This window comes from Micromesistius poutassou, assembly GCF_964030765.1.
Source record: "Micromesistius poutassou genome assembly, chromosome: 5".
In the NCBI taxonomy this organism is placed as follows: Eukaryota; Metazoa; Chordata; class Actinopteri; order Gadiformes; family Gadidae; genus Micromesistius; species Micromesistius poutassou.
Genome location: NC_140275.1, coordinates 4,834,556 through 4,855,259, shown reverse-complemented (window position 1 = coordinate 4,855,259; position 20,704 = coordinate 4,834,556). Strand labels below are relative to the sequence as shown.

At 42.6% G+C, this 20,704-nt stretch overlaps 1 protein-coding gene across 2 annotated transcripts; it reads right to left on the bottom strand.

Moving 5' to 3' along the window:
- Nucleotides 1–250: 250 nt before the first annotated feature.
- Nucleotides 251–20,345, bottom strand: usp30 (ubiquitin specific peptidase 30; the record flags this gene model as incomplete). 2 transcript variants are annotated; one of them, XM_084467602.1, is made up of 13 exons in its annotated part: nt 251–1,219; nt 1,710–1,824; nt 2,074–2,296; nt 2,642–2,722; nt 2,801–2,887; nt 2,969–3,028; nt 3,120–3,214; nt 10,805–10,850; nt 14,057–14,155; nt 14,248–14,351; nt 17,071–17,244; nt 17,660–17,763; nt 20,271–20,345. In XM_084467602.1, the coding sequence occupies 13 exons, from the start codon at nt 20,339–20,341 to the stop codon at nt 985–987; spliced, it is 1,494 nt and encodes a 497-aa protein (XP_084323728.1). In that variant the 3' UTR covers nt 251–984. The 2 variants fall into 2 exon arrangements, with proteins under 2 accessions (XP_084323728.1, XP_084323727.1); XM_084467601.1 differs by having other exon boundaries at nt 17,660–17,766; nt 20,271–20,341.
- Nucleotides 20,346–20,704: the final 359 nt, after the last annotated feature.

Here is a 20,704-nt window from a genome sequence, read left to right as displayed (position 1 = left end):
GCCAAGCGTCTTTCCACAATCCCGAACGTCTGTGTCCTGTGGTCCTTCTCTACCCATCACTTCAATAAAACACAACACAGAGTCCCAGGGTATATAGAGGCAGCGGGACATTTTGGTTACATCTACTTATTGAGTATGTGAAAAATGTGAAAACGAACCTTTACAAATCATGTAACTTGACATCAGTGAAAATTGTAAATTTACAAAAAAAATTCAATCAGGTTATTAATAAAATTTCTTTATTAGGAACCGTACACTTATTTATCACCAAGAATGCTTCCAGTATCGACTCAAATCAGTTCTACAACATTATACGTTGCAAAAAAAAATTAACAGCTGTAAATGGTTTATGGTTAATTTCTAATACACATAAAATCTTGGTATCAAAATGTAATGTCCTAACATATTTATAATTGAGTATTTTTTTTACATTTTAAATATTAACATGTCACTTTAACTTTACTGCTTGCATAGCAGTTATTCTGGGATACAGAAAAATATTTTTTGTGCAATTAATGTAATCTACCAAGTCATGATTCAACACTTATTTATCAGTCATGTTTATTCCAAAATATTGAACTGATCAAATAAACTTTTTGTTGAGAGTTGAGTTTACAGAATAAGAATAATGAAAAGGGGCAAAGTCACCATCTAGGGAATCAAGTAGGTCCCGTTTAGGTCAAGTGTTTTCAATTCGTTCAGGACCATTGGCTTTGTCTCAAACATTCCCCTTTGGGTCATGATGTTTTTCTCCATCATCATCATTCCAGTCCTCTCTGATTGAGACACCAGACCTGGCAGATTAGAAGGATGGAGGGTCACCCTAAAACAGGCTCAACAACCAGTCTGCAGAGAAAACATAGGTGTGCCTATATGGCAAGTCAAACAGCAATTGCAATAACCAGCGATTGCCCTGTTCCTGAGCTTAACCCAAAGGAGCCATCTTCGCGATCGCTGTGAGCATACGATAAATACGATAGGTGGCTACACCTCTGCCCGCAAAGCTCGGCTTGACCTTTGAACCCTTTCATAGAAAATCAGGTAAGCATTGGAGGACAGTGCCTCCTGCAGGCTGGCTTTGCGTACGGAGTCGTCCGATGCCCAGAGCCACTGTGAGGGGTGCGGGGCAGGGGAGCGGCGGAAGGTGATGAAGTGTCCCGTGTGCATGTCTCCATGGTGCACCAGCACGGCACTGAGCTGGAACAGGTACTCTGACGGACTGGGAGCAGGAGCACATATAAGGGGCACAGTGTTACACAGCTGGAATCTAATGGCAACAGTTTGATGGAATGCCTGCATGTCTTGATGTAGTTACTGCATGGAGGCAGAATACTACTTCCTCTCATTTTGTGCCCAAAAAGCAGCGCAACATAATGTTAACAATCAAGGTTGTGGGAGCTTTTCTAAATAAATAATACAAACTAAAACAAAATAACACAAATTGCAGTTTCAGGAACTTAGGTTAAGGACGGGCCATATCTGAATGATTGGGAAACTTTAAGAAGCAGGACTATGCAGACTAATGGTTGATGAACCCGACCAGATGTTCAAGATGAAACAGCACATGGTAGATGGAAGGGGGTTGTGTGAGGACATTTGACTATGGTTGTAAAGTCAGCACCAATGATGATTTTTTTAGTGAATGTATGCGATCTTATCGTCATCTTATTTTTTTTTTAAAAAGTACTGTGAAAGAACAGATGATTCACCTGTAGTCATGTGAGAAGTTGAGTTGTGCTCTCAGGGCAGGAGAGTGGATGAATTGATGAACGGATGACACTGATCCATTGGCAAGGGGCTTGTTGTTGTTATGGGGGTTGATGTCTAAAAAGAAATACATAGAAACTTTTCTGATTAATTAGGGGGCAACAAGCTCCCTAGCTAATTAACAATAAAGATTAACAAAAGTCATCAAAATAATTAATTGCAACTTCTAATTGGTTCTAATGACTGCCGAGCGGTTTGCATTGTGATGGTATGTCTTCAATGACTTGAGCTTCATCACAAACAGTGCCGTTGTTGCATTTAATTTTTACCATTGGCCTACACTTTAAACAAAAGATGCCGGTCTACCGGTGCCATTTTGCATTGGCTTGTCAACCAGGTCCTGTTGGGTCTCCGTGTCGGCGGATATGGGCGGACATTTGGTGCGTTGCATCCTCTGGACTGCGGCATTGTGCTTGTAGCGGTCCATGGAGAGGAACTCTGTGAAGTGCACATGTTCCTGTCTCTTGATGGGAGTCCCTTCATTGGACCAGGTGAGCCTCTGCAGATGAATACACAGGCACTGTGGCAGCTGGAAGACAAACCATTCTTTGAGTTGTGTAATCAAGTTCAACCAGACTGTAGAACTCATCTATACCGAAATCAAGTGAAATGGGGATTTCAAATTAACCGAAAACTAATAGGATGAAACTGAGCACTCATTTGGTTTAAACTACAAGCTGGCTACGACCGTGTAGAACAACAAGGAAGGTTTTAAAGAATAGAATAGAAAATAATAAAATGGATTAGAATAGAATCAATGGATAATTGTGGTTTGTTTTATTACATTTCTGAGCCAGCAGTGAGTAAACAGTAGAAATACAGTAGGATACAACCATGATTAAAACATCTTCATGCCTGATGGAAGGAAAATTACCTTTCCCAGTTTCAACTGTTTGACAAATGTTGTCCTTTGGTTTTCCAGAACATGGCCATTTTCCCTGGGACCCTGTTGAAGCTGTGAGATGAAGAATAGAATACTAACACTTTTTTTCCTTTCATACCATGGAAGCATACTGGAGAGGAGCCTTCATACCTTGGTGCAGTTCTCACACTCCACCTCTTTGATGGTTTCAGAGGAGATGAAATACTGAAGACATTGATCCAGTGACAGCGGCCGCCCCTGGGAAATGGAAACGGTTCATTGTTATCATTCCACTTCTTCTTTATAATCATACATTTGTTATCTTCTCTCATCCCTTACCCACTGAGGAGACGGTATGGGTAAGGAAAGGCTTTCAAATGAGTCGTACCGCACAGGACTCTACAACGCAAAGAGAAGAATACATTACACAATATATATGAGAAGCAACAATCTTTGTCTTATTGTCTTTCTATTGATAAATGGAGCAAACCTGATGCTTGCAGCGCTTGCAAGACATATTGCTTGTCAAACGGCCATGGAAAGGATGTTGAAACTTCCATGGATTCGGGATTGGATGAAGTGGGGCTGGAAGAATAAATAAAGGAGCGGAAGAGTTTAATGGGTTTCAGGAAACAACTTGTGATCCGTTTGCTCCAAAACGTTCTCCCTGAGAGTCATCTCCCCGACTCCCCTACCTTCACTGTCTCCCCCTACCTTCACTGTCTCCCGGACCCCCTAATGGTTTGGGGAGGCAGTGGGGAGTGAAGCAATCGATCATATTATATAACCTCTATTATTGCTTCTTATTTAGTCTAACGCCATTTTAAGTATATATAAAAACGATATGTACAACACAGTGTGATGTTCTGATGTTTATCTGGGGAAAGGGAGACCTCTAGTGGTTACTCTTAACGCAATGTTTATTTTGTACTATCAGTCTTGCCGTAGTTTAGTTTGATGATACATGGTGAAGTAAACTGTCACATATTTTTCTCTTTTGATTTGGTTGGTCAGAAAACACGTTTGCCTGTAAGTACAATCTCGTTAAGTATCTTGACATTGACACCATCGGCGTACGCAGGCGCACGTTGGCAGCCGCTTCCGCGTTGGCAGACGCTCCAGAGAAGTTTGTTTGACTGGATTTTATCTTTTTAATTTTTTTGTGGTTTTTGCCTCTTCTTTTTATGGACGATTTTTAGAGATACTGTTCCCACCGCATACATGATCCCTATCCCTTTTGCCCACAGACATTTTCTATTTTGCTGATTTCGGGACTCCTGCCTCTATTCGCTGTGTCCTCTTCTCTCGATATGCTGAGATATACATTCACTCAACTTATGCGCGCTAGACAAACTATGCCTGCAGATCTAACCGACTCACTTAATGAGAAGGCTTTGCAACAATGTTACGAGGCTGGCATTTTTTACCGGAGACCTCACGCTCACAGATACACACATAGAAGCTCGCGCTGGCGCCTCTGTGCTACAGATAACAAGGTCCCAGAAATTCATAATAAAAATGCTGAAATGCAGATTCCTGTTACACATCCAGGTCACCAGTCCTATCAGGGTGTAAAAGCAGCCAATATAGTAAATGCAGTTACAGTCTCACCATCAGATGCAAGGCCACAGAAGACCTCACATTCACCAGTGCTCCAGCCTACCATGGACAGCGGTGACGCAAACAGATGTGAAAATCAGGGCCATGCGCCTCTGAGTGAAATCAGTGACCACGAAATTACTGAGCTGTCTCGACACCACACACACAGAGAAGAAGCCATCTGGACCATCTGGACCCCAAATCAGGTAACCAGCACTGCACAGAGAAAAATCATAGTTACAGAGACCTAGCCATGAAAACCTACATTGTTCTTGATGAGCAGAGCAACAAGTCCCTAGGCAGAACAGAATTCTTCGAACATTTCCGAATTCAAGGCACAGGAACGAGATACACTTTGAAGACATGCTCAGGAGTGGTGGATACGGCCGGACGGCGAGCCAGCAACTTCATGATGGAGTCATTAGACGGCAACATCCACATTCTCTTGCCTACTCTGATTGAGTGTGACATGCTGCCAGACGACAGGTCTGAAATACCATCACCAGACGTAGCCAGACATCATCCTCACCTCAAACACTTGGCTGACAAAATCCCAGTCCTGGACCCAGACGTGTCCATCCTTCTTCTCCTTGGGAGAGACTCAATTCAGGTGCACAAAGTGCGGGAACAATGTAATGGGCCACACAATGTGCCGTTTGCCCAGCAACTCGACCTTGGATGGGTGATAATTGGATGTGTGTCTGGGAAGAGCACACAAACCCACCACTGCCAGCGTCTTCAGAACCAGTGTGCTGATAAGCTGGCGCCACTCCCTCCTCAGCCCATGCACCAGCAGCTTAATGGTCAGAGAGAAGATGGACAGCCCTGTGCCACCCCACACCTGTCCATGTGTGTCTCATGCAGCCAATGAAGCAGACAGCCTGGGCAGAAACATTTTTCAAGGAACACAGGGCGACGACCAATTTGGCCTTTCCATCGAAGATGAGTTGTTCCTTGACCTCATGGATAAGGAAGTCTACATGAACGAAGCAAACTGCTGGGTAGCACCGCTGCCATTCAGGCCAAACAGGCCTCGTCTGCCCAACAACAGACAACATGCTGTTAACCGCCTCGCCTCACTCCGCTGCATGCTGGAGAAGAAACATGCCATGAAAGAACACTTCTTCAACTTCATGCAAGCAATGTTCGACGCAGACCAAGCGGAGCCTGCTCCAGTGCTGAGGCCTCAACAAAAATGCTGGTACCTACCAATATTTGGTGTTTATCACCCACAGAAAAAGGACCAGATACGGGTAGTGTTTGATTCAAGTGCGAAGCACGAAGGCACCTCCCTCAATGATGTTCTTCTCAGTGGGCCTGATATGAACAATACCTTACTGGGGGTCCTAATGCACTTCCGCAGAGAGCCTGTAGCAGTAACGGCGGATGTGCAGCAGATGTTCTACTACTTCATTGTCCAGGAAGAGCATCGCAATTTTCTGAGATTTTTGTGGTTTGAAGATAACAACCCAAACAAACATCACTGAGTACCGCATGAAAGTGCATGTTTTTGGCAACTCTCCTTCCCCTGCGGTAGCCATCTACGGCCTGAGAAAAGCAGCCCTGCATGGAGAAAAGGAACACGGCAGCGAAGCTAGACAGTTCGTCATGAGAAACTATGTTGATGATGGGCTTTCCTCATTCCCCACTGACGAAAAGGCCATTGCCATCCTGAAAAGCACAAAAGAAATGTTAGCAGAGTCAAGCATTAAGTTACACAAAATAGCCTCTAACAGCCGTACTGTGATGGATGCCTTTCCCCCTGAGGAGCGGGCCAAAAACTTGGTGGATCTAGAGCTAACTGTTGACCCCTTGCCACTGCAGCGCAGTTTGGGACTCACTTGGAACTTGCAGTCAGACACATTCACTTTCTGTGTATCCAGAGAGAAGAAGCCATTTACTAGAAGGGGAATCCTGTCTACTGTCAATGGGCTTTATGACCCCCTGGGCTATGGGGCACCTGTCACAATTCAAGGAAAGGCCTTAGTCAGGGAGCTGTCTGCCGAACAACTGAATGGGATGCTCCCCTGCCAGTGCTAAAAGAGGAACAGTGGAAAATGTGGACCAACTCACTGTGAGCTTGAGAAGCTTCAGATTGAAAGACCCTATGTGCCTGTTTCTTTGTGCTCCACAAAACACAGAGCACTCTGTCTTCTCTGATGCTTCCACTATGGCCATATCAGCAGTGGCCTATCTTAAAGCAACAGATGAAAATGGACACACACACATTTGATTCGTCATGGGCAAGTCAAAGCTGGCCCCTCATCCCCCACATACTGTTCCACGGCTCGAACTTTGTGGTGCTGTCTTGGCTGTTGAAATGGCGGACTTAATTACAGAAGAACTCGACGCAGACATCCAGGTCACATTCTACACAGACAGCCGAATCGTATTGGGTTACATCAGAAACAATAGAAGATTATATGTATATGTAGCCAACAGAGTCACTCGCATCAGGAAGACCACAAGCCCTGAACAATGGCACTTTATCAGCAAAGAACACATCCCTGCAGACCATGGGACTCAGTGCCAGCAGCAATATTGAAAGACACCAACTGGTTCAAAGGTCCAGCTTTCCTAGACAAAGACACCCCACAGCGAGAGGCATTTGAGCTAATTGACCCTGAAGAGGACATAGACATATGCCCACAGGTCCAAGCCTTCATAACCAAGGCCTTCGAAGGTCAGCTGGGGTCAAACCGATTTGAACCCTTCTCCAGTTGGAAGTCACTCAGTCAAGCCGTTACCAAGCTCATAAAAAAGGCCAGGTCCTGCACAAAGGGCTCAATCAACGATACAAATGAGATGACACAAGCAAAGCTAATAATCACCAGAAATGCTCAACATGATGCGTTTGCAGAGGAGATGAAATGCCTTTCCAGAGGTGAAGTCATCCCAAAGTCAAGTCCTCTGAGGAAATTGAATCCAATTGTGGATGCCTGCTAAGAGTTGGAGGACGCATTCCTTTGGCTGACTTACCCTGGGAAGAGAAACACTCCATCATTGTCCCAAAAAAGCACCACGTAGCAACCTTATTGGTGAGGCATTACCATGAAAAGGTCGCTCATCAAGGAAGACATCTGACAGAGGGTGCTGTTCGCTCTGCTGGACTGTGGCTGATTGGAGGCAAGAGACTGGTGTCAAGCATCATTCATAAGTGTGTAACCTGTAATAAGTTGAGAGGAAGAATGGAAGAACAAAAAATGTCAAACCTACCTGCTGAACGACTTGACCCAGGCCCTCCGTTCACAAATGTAGGTGTTGATGTGTTCGGTCCATGGACCATAAGACGCACGCGAGGTGGCATTGCAGAGAATAAACTGTCATTTTTACTTGCATGGTCACAAGGGCTGTGCATATGTTCGTGGCCTCTTCCATTCTGACCGGGGAACAAACTTCATAGGGGCATGCAAGGAACTTCAGATCAAATCAGATGACCATGAACTGACTACTTACCTTCAAGACCAAAGCAGCACCTGGACCTTTAACCCTCCGCACTCTTCCCATATGGGTGGAGTGTGGGAGCGGATGATAGGTATTGCCCGTAGGATACTGGATGCACTGCTTTTGAAGACAAACACTGCTCATCTGTCTCATGAAGTTTTGGTCACACTCATGTCTGAAGTCATGGCCATTATGAACGCCAGACCCCTTGTTCCAGTGTCATCCGATCCAGACATGCCCACCGTCCTCACACCTGCCATGCTGCTAACACAGAAAGTCGACCCAGTGCTGCCACCCACGGGAGAGTACAACCTTAAAGACCTATACCTAGACCTATACAGCAGTGGAAGCAGGTACAGGTGTTGGCCGACACATTCTGGAAACACTGGCGTCAAGAGTACCTGGTGTCACTCCAACCAAGGAGAAAGTGGCATGTGGACAAGCCAAACCTGAGCGAAGGAGATGTTGTGCTGCTCAAGGATGCACAGGTCAAGCGGAATGAATGGCCTGTCGGAGTGGTGGTCAACGCCATTCCCAGCAAAGACTCTAAAGTTCGCAAAGTAGATGTGAGGGTGGTCAGACAGGGTACTCAGCGGGTGTATTCTAGACCAGTTTCTGAAGTTGTTTTACTTGTAAAAGGGGAATAGTGTTATAATACATTATAACAAGCGGGAGTGTGATGTTATGTTTCTCTGGGGAAAGGGAGACCTCTAGTGGTTACTCTTAACGCAATGTTTATTTTGTACTATCAGTCTTGCCGTAGTTTAGTTTGATGATACATGGTGAAGTAAACGGTCACATTTTTCTCTTTTGATTTGGGTGTCAAACATATTTGCCCGTAAGTACGAACTTGTTAAGTATCTTGACATTGACTATTAACAATACTAGTAATGAAAACCTTTGTTAATGAATCCAAGTTTGTTCAAAATGTGTATTTTGATTGTATATGCTAATCACTAGGGATGTGAATAACTCAAAATTTTCATGGTCGAATAATCAGTGGGTGGTATGAACGAATAATCGATTATTCGATGTGTGCCGACATTCACAGTGCGCTGAGAAAGGATGCTCCACCTCCGATACGAAAATCTGAGTGTAATTCACAATTAAGAAATAACAACGGTGGGCCTGTTCGTAATTCATTTATATATTTTGTAAATTTTAATGTAATAATGTAATAATTATCAACCTTAATTTTGGGGGGGCCCCCCCAGGTAGCCTACTTGGTGCCCTACGCGCTCTGCGTACTCTGCGTATGGGGAGCGGCGGCCCTGGGCCTACCTAAAAGACAGGCGCTAGTGCAAACAAATAAATAGACTTTCGGCCACATGCAGGAACGAAAATAATCCCTTATAAGCCCTTTATAATAAAGGAGGATAACAATGAACGGAACGGAAAATTAAGATAGCCTTTCTTACCTTTGGACAGCATATAAAATTGCTCCTAGCTATCAACAGATGCATCAAGAGAGCCAAAAGGCAGTCTCATCAAACCAAGTTTTTATTAAGGATAAACAGCATGTCAACATGTGCTGGGAGGAGACGAGTGCGGAGCCTATTGACCAAAACACCTGCAGCGGAAAAAACCCGCTCAGCAGGGACAGATGTGGCAGGGATAGAGAGGTAAGCATTCGCGATGTGCATGTTCATTCCAAGTTCGCATCCGTCGCCAATTGAGGCCAAATGAAACGGCATGTTTGAATTAAGGATATTGTCTTGGCTGTTCTTTATTTTGGGCCGTGGGTAGGCCTAGGCTACAGCTGGCAAAGTCAGCTCGACTCGCTTCCAATAACTTAAAAAAAATATTTTATTTATTTTACAATTCAAAAATGAACAAAACTGTCTTCTAAATTAAGTAAATGATACTGGGAAACGAATAAACCATTATAAGCAACGAGTGAACTTAATAAGCGATCTAAATACTTTTTGCAACCACCGCCTCTTTCCCTTGACGTTTAGTTTTCACCTTAAATATGCGACAGATGTAATTAAGGCAACCTGGTTTCACAGGAATCCGTGAAATTAGTCGGTCTACGTCCTGTTTACAAGAAATAATGCCCATAAAAGGTTTGTATATTAATATTAGGCTATAAAAAAATTTAATATTCGAATAACGAAGTTTGGAGTCAAAGCCCTAGTCCATACACAGGTAAACAGTGACAGCGTTTGTTATCTCGTTCCACCGCTGGCTTTTTTGTCGTAAGCTTTGGAAAATGCCTGCGGAAGCGATGCAGAGACAGCTTCACGCTACCAGCGTCTGTCTCGTACGGTGTGGATTGAGAGCTTGTGAAGGGACGCAGGCGCGCTTGCTGCGCGGCTGCGTGCTTGCGCAATAGCAGACTGCCTGTACCATTTCTATACCGTTTATACCGTACACCCCTAGTGTATTGTGTATATTGTTTATCTGTACATGATTAATAATAATAATAAAAACTGATAGTGCTACAGAACCAACATTAGTTCCGTCCGTTAATTCTTGTTTATTTGAATGGGAAAAAATGTTAACGGTCCAAATGTTAAAAATCGACTTTGATCCTTGGGAACAAATAATCGAATAATCAAATATTCTGACCCATCCCTACTAATCGCTAGCATCTTAATGGCATTTCCCATATAAGTTAGCCATAAGCTAACGCATTTGTTGATATACGTTTTAAACAGAATATGACAATATTGTTCTTGAACGTCTGTATGAAATACTGAAAGATGTATTTTTTTTACAGAACACATAGTATATTATGTATTTATGGTACCTAGAATTTATAAGACGCCTGTATGTATACTTAATTTAGATAAGTATGCCTATAGTCTATTGTTAGAACAGACATCACAATATACAGTATAAGCACATGCATTTACACCAGAGCTGCCAACTCTCACGGTTTCACTGTGTGACACACGTTTTTGCCTGCTTACACACACTCACACGCCACACATCCACTTTCTCACGGCAAACCCCCCCCCCCCCCCCCACAGCAAACATTTACACCCGCAGACCCTGCTATAAGGTATGCACTACAAGATTCTACAGAATCTCACACCAGCGAAAACCCAAAAGTTGGCAGCCCTGATTTACACTACCATGTGTGTGAATGTATTTCTGCCATCAGAGCACCCTTCGCGAAAGATATACCTCTGCTTCTGCAACTCAGAGTCTTGTCAGCTTGCTCCGGGATACTCTGTTGTATAGAAAAAGGCAATCATCATATGTATCAATTCATGCATCTTTTACTTCACCAGTCTAATTCTGCAACCTGTTTCCATTCCAACAATGAGGGCAGGGGAAGTTCACTAGACCACTTACAGAAGTCTGGGTCAAAGTATACCCTCGGAGGTTTAATAATGATAATGACCATTTATGTGGTTTGATACAAAATAAAATGTATTTATTCACACGTACACAAACAGGATTTCTATGAGGGACAGGTCACAAGGTAAAATATTAGTAAAAAAATAAAAATATATAGTGTGCTGAAAAACACAGCAGCTGTCAATTAACACAATTGATTGGTTGGGAAGTAGTGACATAATGAATACACTAAAAATATTAAGAGTTCAGTCACTACTCATGTTTTAACCCCACTGAAGAAGGGGAGTGGAGTGCTGACAAGAACAATCTTGCACCAGGTTGTTTTAACAATGAAACCACTGAGAAAATAAGAGATAACCTTCCCTGTTCACCCCATCCCCCCAAACACACAAACAAACCAACACAACAATTCCTACATGCAGTTAATTTTTGCATTTCGGCAAGCTTCTCATCGATTTGCATGCCAATATTTAACAGAGCAACTCCTTTTTCCTTTGCTGTCCGGAGGAAACTGTTTGATGTTGAAATGAACATTAGACTCCATTTTTTCTGCCTTCGCTGACAATTCATCAGCAGAATTATCGAGAGCAAAAACAACTGCCTCAGTGGTGCCGCTTTTCTTTTTCAATTCTTGGAGTTAATCACTGAGCTCCTTCCGCTTTAAATCTACAGTATCATTTTTTGCCAATCTTTTCTGCTCATCGAGGTAGCCATGATATCTTTGCCTGGCTCCTCCTGCTGATGGCAACCTTTGTTACCCCTCCAACAGACCTCACATAATCAACAATGAGCCTTTGAGCTACCAGAGACATCTCCTTCTGAATATCCACTATTAGCTCTTTATTTATGGAGAATCCTCTCTCTACACTTGTGTGTCACACAGTGTGCCCACTCTCTCTGCAGACTCTCTAAAAGTGTCTTGGTGTCCAGTCTTATTTCTAGTGTCTGCTTCTCATTCTCATCTTTTTTGAGGACTTTAGATGCTTTAGGGTAGAGTCTGCAGCAATGCCAAGATAAATTTGTGAAGCATCCTTGTGCAGACTGCGGTCCTGAAAGCAAATGCAGGAGTTTGACTGTGGATGATGGTTCCTTCAGGTGGATGTCCATCACAAATCGGCCCATGAGCCCTGCAAACGATAAAAATAGTTCCATTTCATTACTCAATAATTAAGACAACATTCCATAAGACAACAATATGTATATCATGTTAACCATGTGTACATTTTTATATATACACATGCATACTTTTTCAATTGAGTCAAGCACAAGCACACGAGTCAAGCACATGCTGATCTATTATGTGCATTTACTGTCTACTTTTAGATATTTTAAAAGACATGGATACTGTTCTATATAAAGTGCATGTTGTATCAAACAATAGTGTGCAGCATGTAACATGGCATTAGAAACATTAGCCTATTATTTAAAAAAGGGTGGATTTGACTGCAATGCTGAGAGCAAAATAGATATTGTTGCATGTCTCTAATTTGAATAAAATACAACTTGGCAATTGATTGGTTAGTTTTAACGCACCTCTAATTAGTCTGTTCATATCCTCAGCGAGAAAGGGCAGCGTAGGTTGGTCCGTTTGATACATGTTGAGGAAAGGCTCCATTTCTCTTGCAATGCTGGTAAAAATCCCAACTTTCACCGTGAAGAGAGGATCAGTACAACGGTTCCTCACTTTGTCAAATGACTTCACCTTTGGGTTGGGGAGTTTGCCTCTCCCTACCATATCCACATACTGTTTCACGTGCGGCCACAGCTGCAATCCTCTTTCCACTACGTTTACATTCTCAACCCAATGGTGCTTGCAAAACTTCACCATGGCCGTGTTGCATCCAGTCACAAAGTCCTCGTGCTGGGCTGGGGAGTTGTGAAACAGCCAGTAGATAGAAGAAAGTCCATGCTCAATGTCCCGTCGCTTTACATCCACCTCTAAACGCATTGTGCAGTATATGCAAACCACACAACCCGATGTTGAGGAGTCAGTTTGCACTTGCTTCTGCAGAGTTTCAAACACTTTCCAACTCACGTTCGGGCCATCCAAATGGATGGCCCGAACGTGAGTTGGATGAGGTTGGTGATTCCAAACTCAGACAGCGAGTTGTTGAGCTTCTCAACATCTTTGGCCACTGAATGGCCCAGAAATTCGGAAGCGATGTATTTGGTTTTCACCTCGGGACCGTCCCATATCCTTACATGGATGTCTAACTGTTTAGTCTGTAGATAATGATTCAGACTCTCTCCAAATAAAGTCAAATAAAAGGACACATTGTGTGGCAACGCTCGCCAACATTTGCTGTTTGAAATAAGGAGCCAATCCAAAATTACACAAGTAGGCACACTTACGTTCCCCACACGCAAATTTGGCTGCCAGCTGACTGTCCGGAAACATAACACTGAAGAGTTCGCTAACATCCTCACACGATTTAAAAGAAAAGTGTGAGTTTGAAACTTTTAACGCCCACAATACCCTTAAAGATTCTTCTCTGGTAACGTTGGAGATAGTGCCTTGTCTTGGACTGGGCCTCGTGATGGAGGAACTAGTGGAGCTTGAAGTGGGCATAATGTTGGTCGAGGTCGGGGGTGAGAAAAAGCTGGTGATGGTGCTCGAGCCTTCACGCACAGCCACAACTGCCTGGTGCTTAGCGCCTTTAGCATGGCTAGCGCTGCCTCTCCCATATTAGAAATGTTGATTGTTTTACAGCATAGTCCACATTGTGCATGTCTTGGGTCCTGGTCCTTCTCAAGCCACGTCTTGTATTTATCCATGTGGAGCCAGACATTAAATTGACACTTTCTTGGCATTTCAAAAAATCTGCTTACATGACTTGTTTCACCTCAGGCAGTGTCGCGCTAATTTGACTGTGTTAAGGTTACGACGATAATGTGAAATATATTTTCTATGAATCTTTTTTTTTTCTAAATGAATAACCTTGGATTAGGCTGTGTTAAAATAAATTCCATGATTATTTTTTTTCTTTTCCATAACTTTTCCAGGTCTGGAATTTGCATTTTTTTAATTCCATAACTTTTCCAGGTTTTTAAAAAACGTACGAACCCTGCACTTACCTTAAGGGACTCAATGTCAAACAAATGACAGACTCTGGGCCGCCGATCCCTTTCCTCTTCCAGAGAGGACGTGAGCACATGAAAAAGCTCATGAGCATCCTAGGGTGGAGCAAAGTGAGATACAAACACAGACTGTTGACACTGAGTACTAGGTCATGTGGAAGACTAGTCCACAGGGCGAGTCAACATACCTGCTCTTCAAAGGAGTTGATGTGCCACCTGTACAATCTGAGGACATCCAAAAGGCACCCAGCATCAAGCACGTTCTCCTCCCCGGGCTCATCACTGGACAGGGCTGTGGATCGAACCTTTACTGATCATGTCTGCCATGTGTTATATTTAGGAAATGCCAACAATGTCTCCATGCATGGATAAATAAAAGAATGGATCAAGGAGATGTGAATGAATAAGGTCATTACAAGTCAAAGTTTGTACCAAAAGTTAATTGAGTCAGGTCATTTGAAATCAAGATGAACAGACTGAGTCTGGGCCACGATTTTGAAAGAATTGCAGGAGAAGAGAGATAAAAGGAAGGGGTTCATTTTACTGTCAAGTTAACAACAGTAAAGCTGTGTTTTTATTATTATTCATAACATTGTGTGATGAGAGACAGCAACGTCAAATTAGGTCATTTGAGGAAGAGACAACACAAGCAGACGTCGATTAACGCACAGGCTGCCTAGGCTGCAGCCTAGGGGCCCACGTCTGCAAGGGGCCCTGGATTGACACGCCTATTTTACATTTTTCTTAAAATAAAATAAAAACTTGACCCCTATTGGCCCATAACAAGAAACATTAAAAAATTAAGCGGCTGATTGGGAAGATTTGTATGGGATTAGAATCCTGTCATAATTCAAACCTGAAAAAAATAGTTTCAAAGGCCTGTAAGTCTGTGTTTGAAAACTCAACACCTTGTAAAAAAGGTTTTGCAACGATTATTAGATTATAGCCTGAAAAAAAGTTTAAAACATCTGAAAACATGATTTGGCAGTGTATTATTTTGTTTCACGATTTTGAAACATTGTAAATAGAGTTCTGCAAACAGGTGTTCATACATTGAGAAAAAAGTTTTTAAGGGGGGGGATATTTATTTAGAAAAACGTGTTAGGTGTAAATTTACACCATTAAATTGTATTTATTCAGAACTGAGTTTTCAGCAGACTTTTCAGGGATTTGGCCACAAGGGGGCAAGTTTTAAGGGGGCGAGTCACGTGCTTATTGACAGTGTTCTCTCTGCAAATGTGCTGGTGAAAAATTTTAAACTTTGAACATCTGTTTTCAGATGAAAATGGTGAAGAAGGAAAAATATAACACAAAATCATGTTTTCAGATGTTTGAAACTTTTTTTCAGGCTATTTTTTTAAAGGGGAAATGAAGCAATGAGAACTGTGACCATTTTTTGGTTGCTTTTTCATTTTTGGAAATACATGGATTTTCATTAAACCTGAAATTCAAGTAGTTTCACTGGAAAATGACATGTTGATAACGACTTTCGTCACTAGGGCGCGGCCATGTTTTAAAAATGCAGGCGCTACGTCATCAGAATTGAAACGCCTCACCGCCCGTTAACAATCCCGATCGTCCAACAATCCCGATCCCCCCACCCCCCCCCCCCCCCCCCGTCAACAATCCCGACCTGCTATAAGGTATGCATTACAAGATTCTACAGAATCTCACTCCGGCCAAAACCCAAAAGTTGGCAGCCCTGGAAACGTCTGTTACCGAAGTGTATTGCAATCTCCATAATACTTGTTTTTGCGTTGGCTTTGTTCTGCTGTGTGTAGTCCACATGTTGCAAAACAGAGAAATTAGTACACTCACTGTTTGAAGATGGTCTTGTTTGCAGACTAACTCGCTCCATGCTCTTGATAATTTCTAATCCATCGCCAAAATAATCCATTGTTTACAGAAATAATCCATTTGCAAACACTGTCGGTTGCACTATTTTCGCATATTCATGTGCACACCCAAATGGCACGACAATTACTTGAATCATGAAATGAACGAACTGTAAGGCAGCGTGGTAGCCCAGCTGCTGGTGTACTTTTCATAGCTGACTGCTATGTTAACATAGAATGTTACCAACCATTCTCGTGATGTCATCACGTTCTGAAAACAAAGATGGCTGCACACAGGCTGAAAACATTATAATTAATGCAACTTGTTTGTGCTTTATTCTGAATAACGGGTCATATTTCCGACTTTATTTGTATTTATGGCAAATTTAAATATTTAACTAGTGCTACAGACATCTGTTTTATTTGACTGCTTCATTTCCACTTTAAGTGTTCAAGAGTTTTCAAACACAGACTTACAGGCCTTTGAAACAATTTTTTTCAGGTTTGAATTATGACAGGATTCTAATCCCATAGATTTGTGGGCCATGTGGCCAGTTCTTAGAGTCAATTTTGTCACGGCTACTGGACAGCATAGTGGCAAAGTGTTTCCATTTGTCGATATGGCACTATTCATGGCTGTAATGTAACCAATGTAACCAATGCCAGCGGGGAGCTGCTAGTTCAAGATAGACTGAGATCCATGATGGGCCAAAACAGACTGAATCACCTGTCTCTGATCTGACAGCTTGCAGATGTCCTGTGAATGCCTTTTTAACTCTGCAGCTATGGCAAATTCACACTTGTTTCTGTATAATTGCTGTTTTAGTAGAGGCCGTCTCAATGGGAGTGTGTGCCATTGCGCCCGAGTATGTGTGGGCCATGTATAATATAATATTCCTTTTCTTTGTTTAAATTAAGTTATTTTGCGTGACTGACTACCTTAATCCGCCACCTTTACACAAGTACCAACAAAGGCTTACTAAACTAACTACTAAACTAACAAAACGTAGGAGGGATTGGGAATGGTTGTGCATGACTTTACTAGGGGAAGTATTCCAGTTATTCCAGTGTTTTTTTGACTCAATTATCACAAAAACTATATCAACAATGCCAAATGCTTAAAACTTGGAATTTAGCTGAAGACATAACTTGTGTAGCACATAGTGGCTAGCTAACCTTTGAGAAGGTTGAGGAGCGTGCTGGACAGCTGCTTGTCTTGACTGGACTGTCCCTCAGTCCTGTGTGAAAAGCTTTCCAGCCAGCCTATGAAGGAGGGACATGCTGCCAGACCCTGGAGCAATGAATTCATGAAGCAAGTATTGCCCAAGTTCAACAAACCTGGAACCATCCCTGTGGAAGGAAAGGAGTCTTGGTAAATCACCACATTCTGCAAAACATGTAGATCCGGATCGGATAACTGAGGGTCGACTCTTGTTGGTCAATTAACTTTTGCTTGAGTTCACTGTGGTCAGACTCAGCCTAGGGCGCACTCACACCCATCTGTACCGTTCCAGAGTAAGTTTGCCCCCTAAAGTCTAGATCATTTGGCTAGTGTGAGCACGCCATCCGTACTCAAGGAGAGTTCAATTCCGTGGCCTCAGTACACTTCGGAGAGGTGTGCTCAGGCCACGGTACAGATGCTAATGAGCAGACACGCGCAAACGCACGGATACGCAACCTATATGTACAAGAGGCAACCGTATTCAGGCCCAGTTGAGATTGCCTAGTGTGAGCACAGGTCAGCGACACATTTTCATATCAGTACCTCTCTTTTTCTTCTTTTGCTCGGTCATTGGTCCCCATATAATGTAAGCTCCAGCTGCCACTGCTGCAGCTATACCACCAACAACACCCCAGTTCTTCATCATGCTTCTGAAATTACACACACACACACACACACACACACACACACTTAATTCATTCCAATAATTAAATTATTTTCCTGGGATTTTGAGGTATCTCGTTAATTCAGAAAAACAATTTATTTTCTCAAGTGAACAGCTTCAGGAACCCGACGGGTGACCTGCAGAATTTGGATGAAACGGGTGGAAAATAATGTACTGTTTCGGGCATGGGTGCAGGTCGGGTCGAACGCCTGAACAGAGCGGGTCAGTCGCGGGTTTTGCGATGCCGAGCGAGACTTCTCCGGTGCTGGATATGTTATTCAGGAGCGGAGGAGTCAACTAAAACCGTCCACAGTGGATGATGCTTTTTTGCACAGCAATCTAAAGCACCACGCCAACACCAGATAGTGTAATTCCCCGGCGTTCCATCTAATGTGTCCAATTTTCCTTCCGGTGCGGGTCGGGCGGGTGTGGAATGTAATTCGCGCCACTGTCGGAACACGGGTCGGATGCGGGTTTAAGTATTGTGGGTACGGGCTTGCAAAATAAGACCTGTGTATTGATTCTTGGCCATGGTGGAGAAGGAATTGGGGGAAGAAACTTTGTCTTTGACTCTCTGAAGTCCAGATTGATCCGCGACTTCAGATTGATGTGGAAGGACCAGAGACATCCGAGAACCCGACGCAGTCATTTATTCATAAATCCGGAAGTGCACACAGCTTTTGGCCGTGATATTATATATTATATAATATAATATTATTATTTAGATATAGAGCTCCAGGTCTCCCGCCGGAGCTCCCGGAGTGTTCTAGAATATCTTATAGAACACAACTAAAAGCTGTGTGTGCCTCCGGATGGTATTATGAATAAACGACTGCGTCTCTGGTACTACATCAATGCTTCTTCTGCTTCTTCTTTTTTCTCGTGTGATCTACTGGTCACACCGGTCACACGGTAACGTCAAAATCAATACCGTAGCGCACACACCGGTGTACTCTCTATACCGTTTATACCCCTAAAGGACTCTTTATTGTCCCATGTTCATGGAACGCAAGGACGCTTCGACTTAGTCGTGAACGTTTATGGTCCTGTGTCGGGTTTTAGTGAGCGGACCAATCACAGCCCTTGCGGCTGCGTCGCCTCGATGGAAGGTTACAATTTTTGGGAGGCGCACGTCCGGCCCTTGCGGTGGACGCAAGGAGGGTCTGCAAGGATGTAAGTAACCCCTTTGCATGGCGTGAACGTGGGACCATAAAGAGCCCTTAAGTCCCACCCACTGGCACTGATCTGAAATAGGTCTGTAGCGTCAGTGGGTCCAACCCCCTGTAGGCGGGTTTGAAAATGAGGAACTAGTGCTTGTAGCTTGTAGCATTTAAAGCAGGAAGTGTTAGAGGTTGATACTCCCGTCTCAGGGGAAAATGAGGGAATGATGCAGGACCATTCAAAAATATGACTGGGTTTCTAATGATACAAAGCTTAATGCAAATGGGTGAAGTGTCCCTTTAAGGATGATTGTTTAGATATTCTTTGGTGAATAAAGCGCAGCCCTAGTAACACAGAACGTATACCGTTAGCCTATGGTTATCTAAAGTTAGAGAGTTATGCAGAAACCTAACCTAACCTCCAAACCAAAACGTTCTCATGTGGTTGCACTGTAACCACTGTAACCTTTTGGTTGTTTTTGGTTGTTCTGAGAACATTGTGAAGAGGTTTGTGAAAGGCTTGTTTTGAGTAGATTTGAGTTGATTTTGAGGTAGCATAGGTTTGCAATCACTTGATCAGATTCGGCTTCTCTGAGATGCTGCACGGTGAGAAATAAAAAAATACTTTAAGTTGAGTTGAATCTAAAAGTAGATAAACAACCTTTGCTGTTGATGATGATGACAACTACATAATGACAACTACATTTTCACTTATGACAAGTTAAAAAATCCTGGACATAGGTTAAAATGTCCTAAGTCTAGCCTACGAAAGGCTTCCGATATGTTGACAATGCATGACAGCCTTTCAAAATATGGTTTCTCCGAATTGGAATTGTCAGAAATGTCAATGTTAAATGCAATCCAATATGTTGTACTGTACAGCTCTACGTAACTGTTGACTACATGGCGACGCTATGCCATATGAAACCTTACAGTATCAGAATAATCGATAGAATGTAAAATACGCTTCGTGATGTGGCCGCTAGCCTCGACCAACCACAGCCAGCGATAGCATGTTGCTGTTTGAACACACAACAACGTCGTAAGGTGAAGACCTATATTGCCTCGCCGCACACTACACCCCTGCAGGAAGAGATCATGCATAACATCGAAAAAGCGCACAACTTTCTGCTAGTACTGCTTTTTGGTGAACTACTTCATTACACATATATAAGTTCGGTTTTTGGTTGATGTCTGAACATGAAACGTTGCATATCATTTTGACGTTCTGGATTTCTTGACTACAGCAATTTTAGGATTATCTTAGGTCGACTCTATAGACCTACGATAAATAATAGACTCATGTTTATTTCTGGGATCAAGAGTTTACCTTACTGTACATCCAGTACTGAGGAACTCTCGAACGAGCAGCTCGGAGCTCTCTAGTCGGCGCCACAACATTGTGTTACCATGCGGAACTCTGTTCTATGGACTCATGTTCCGGCGGAACACAAAATAAACCGCACCGCTGTGTACGCACATGAAGCTCGTAAATCAATATACATTTATGTAGGCTAAAATGATAAAAAAAAAAATATATATATATATATAATATATATACCGAATCGAATTAATTATTTGTTTAAACAAATAATTAATTATATATATATATATGTATATATATATATCGAATTAATTATTTATTATTATTATTATTATTTATTATTTAAACAATAACAACATATATATATATATAACAATTATTTATTATTTAAATTATATATATATATATATATATATATATATATATATATATATCCATCA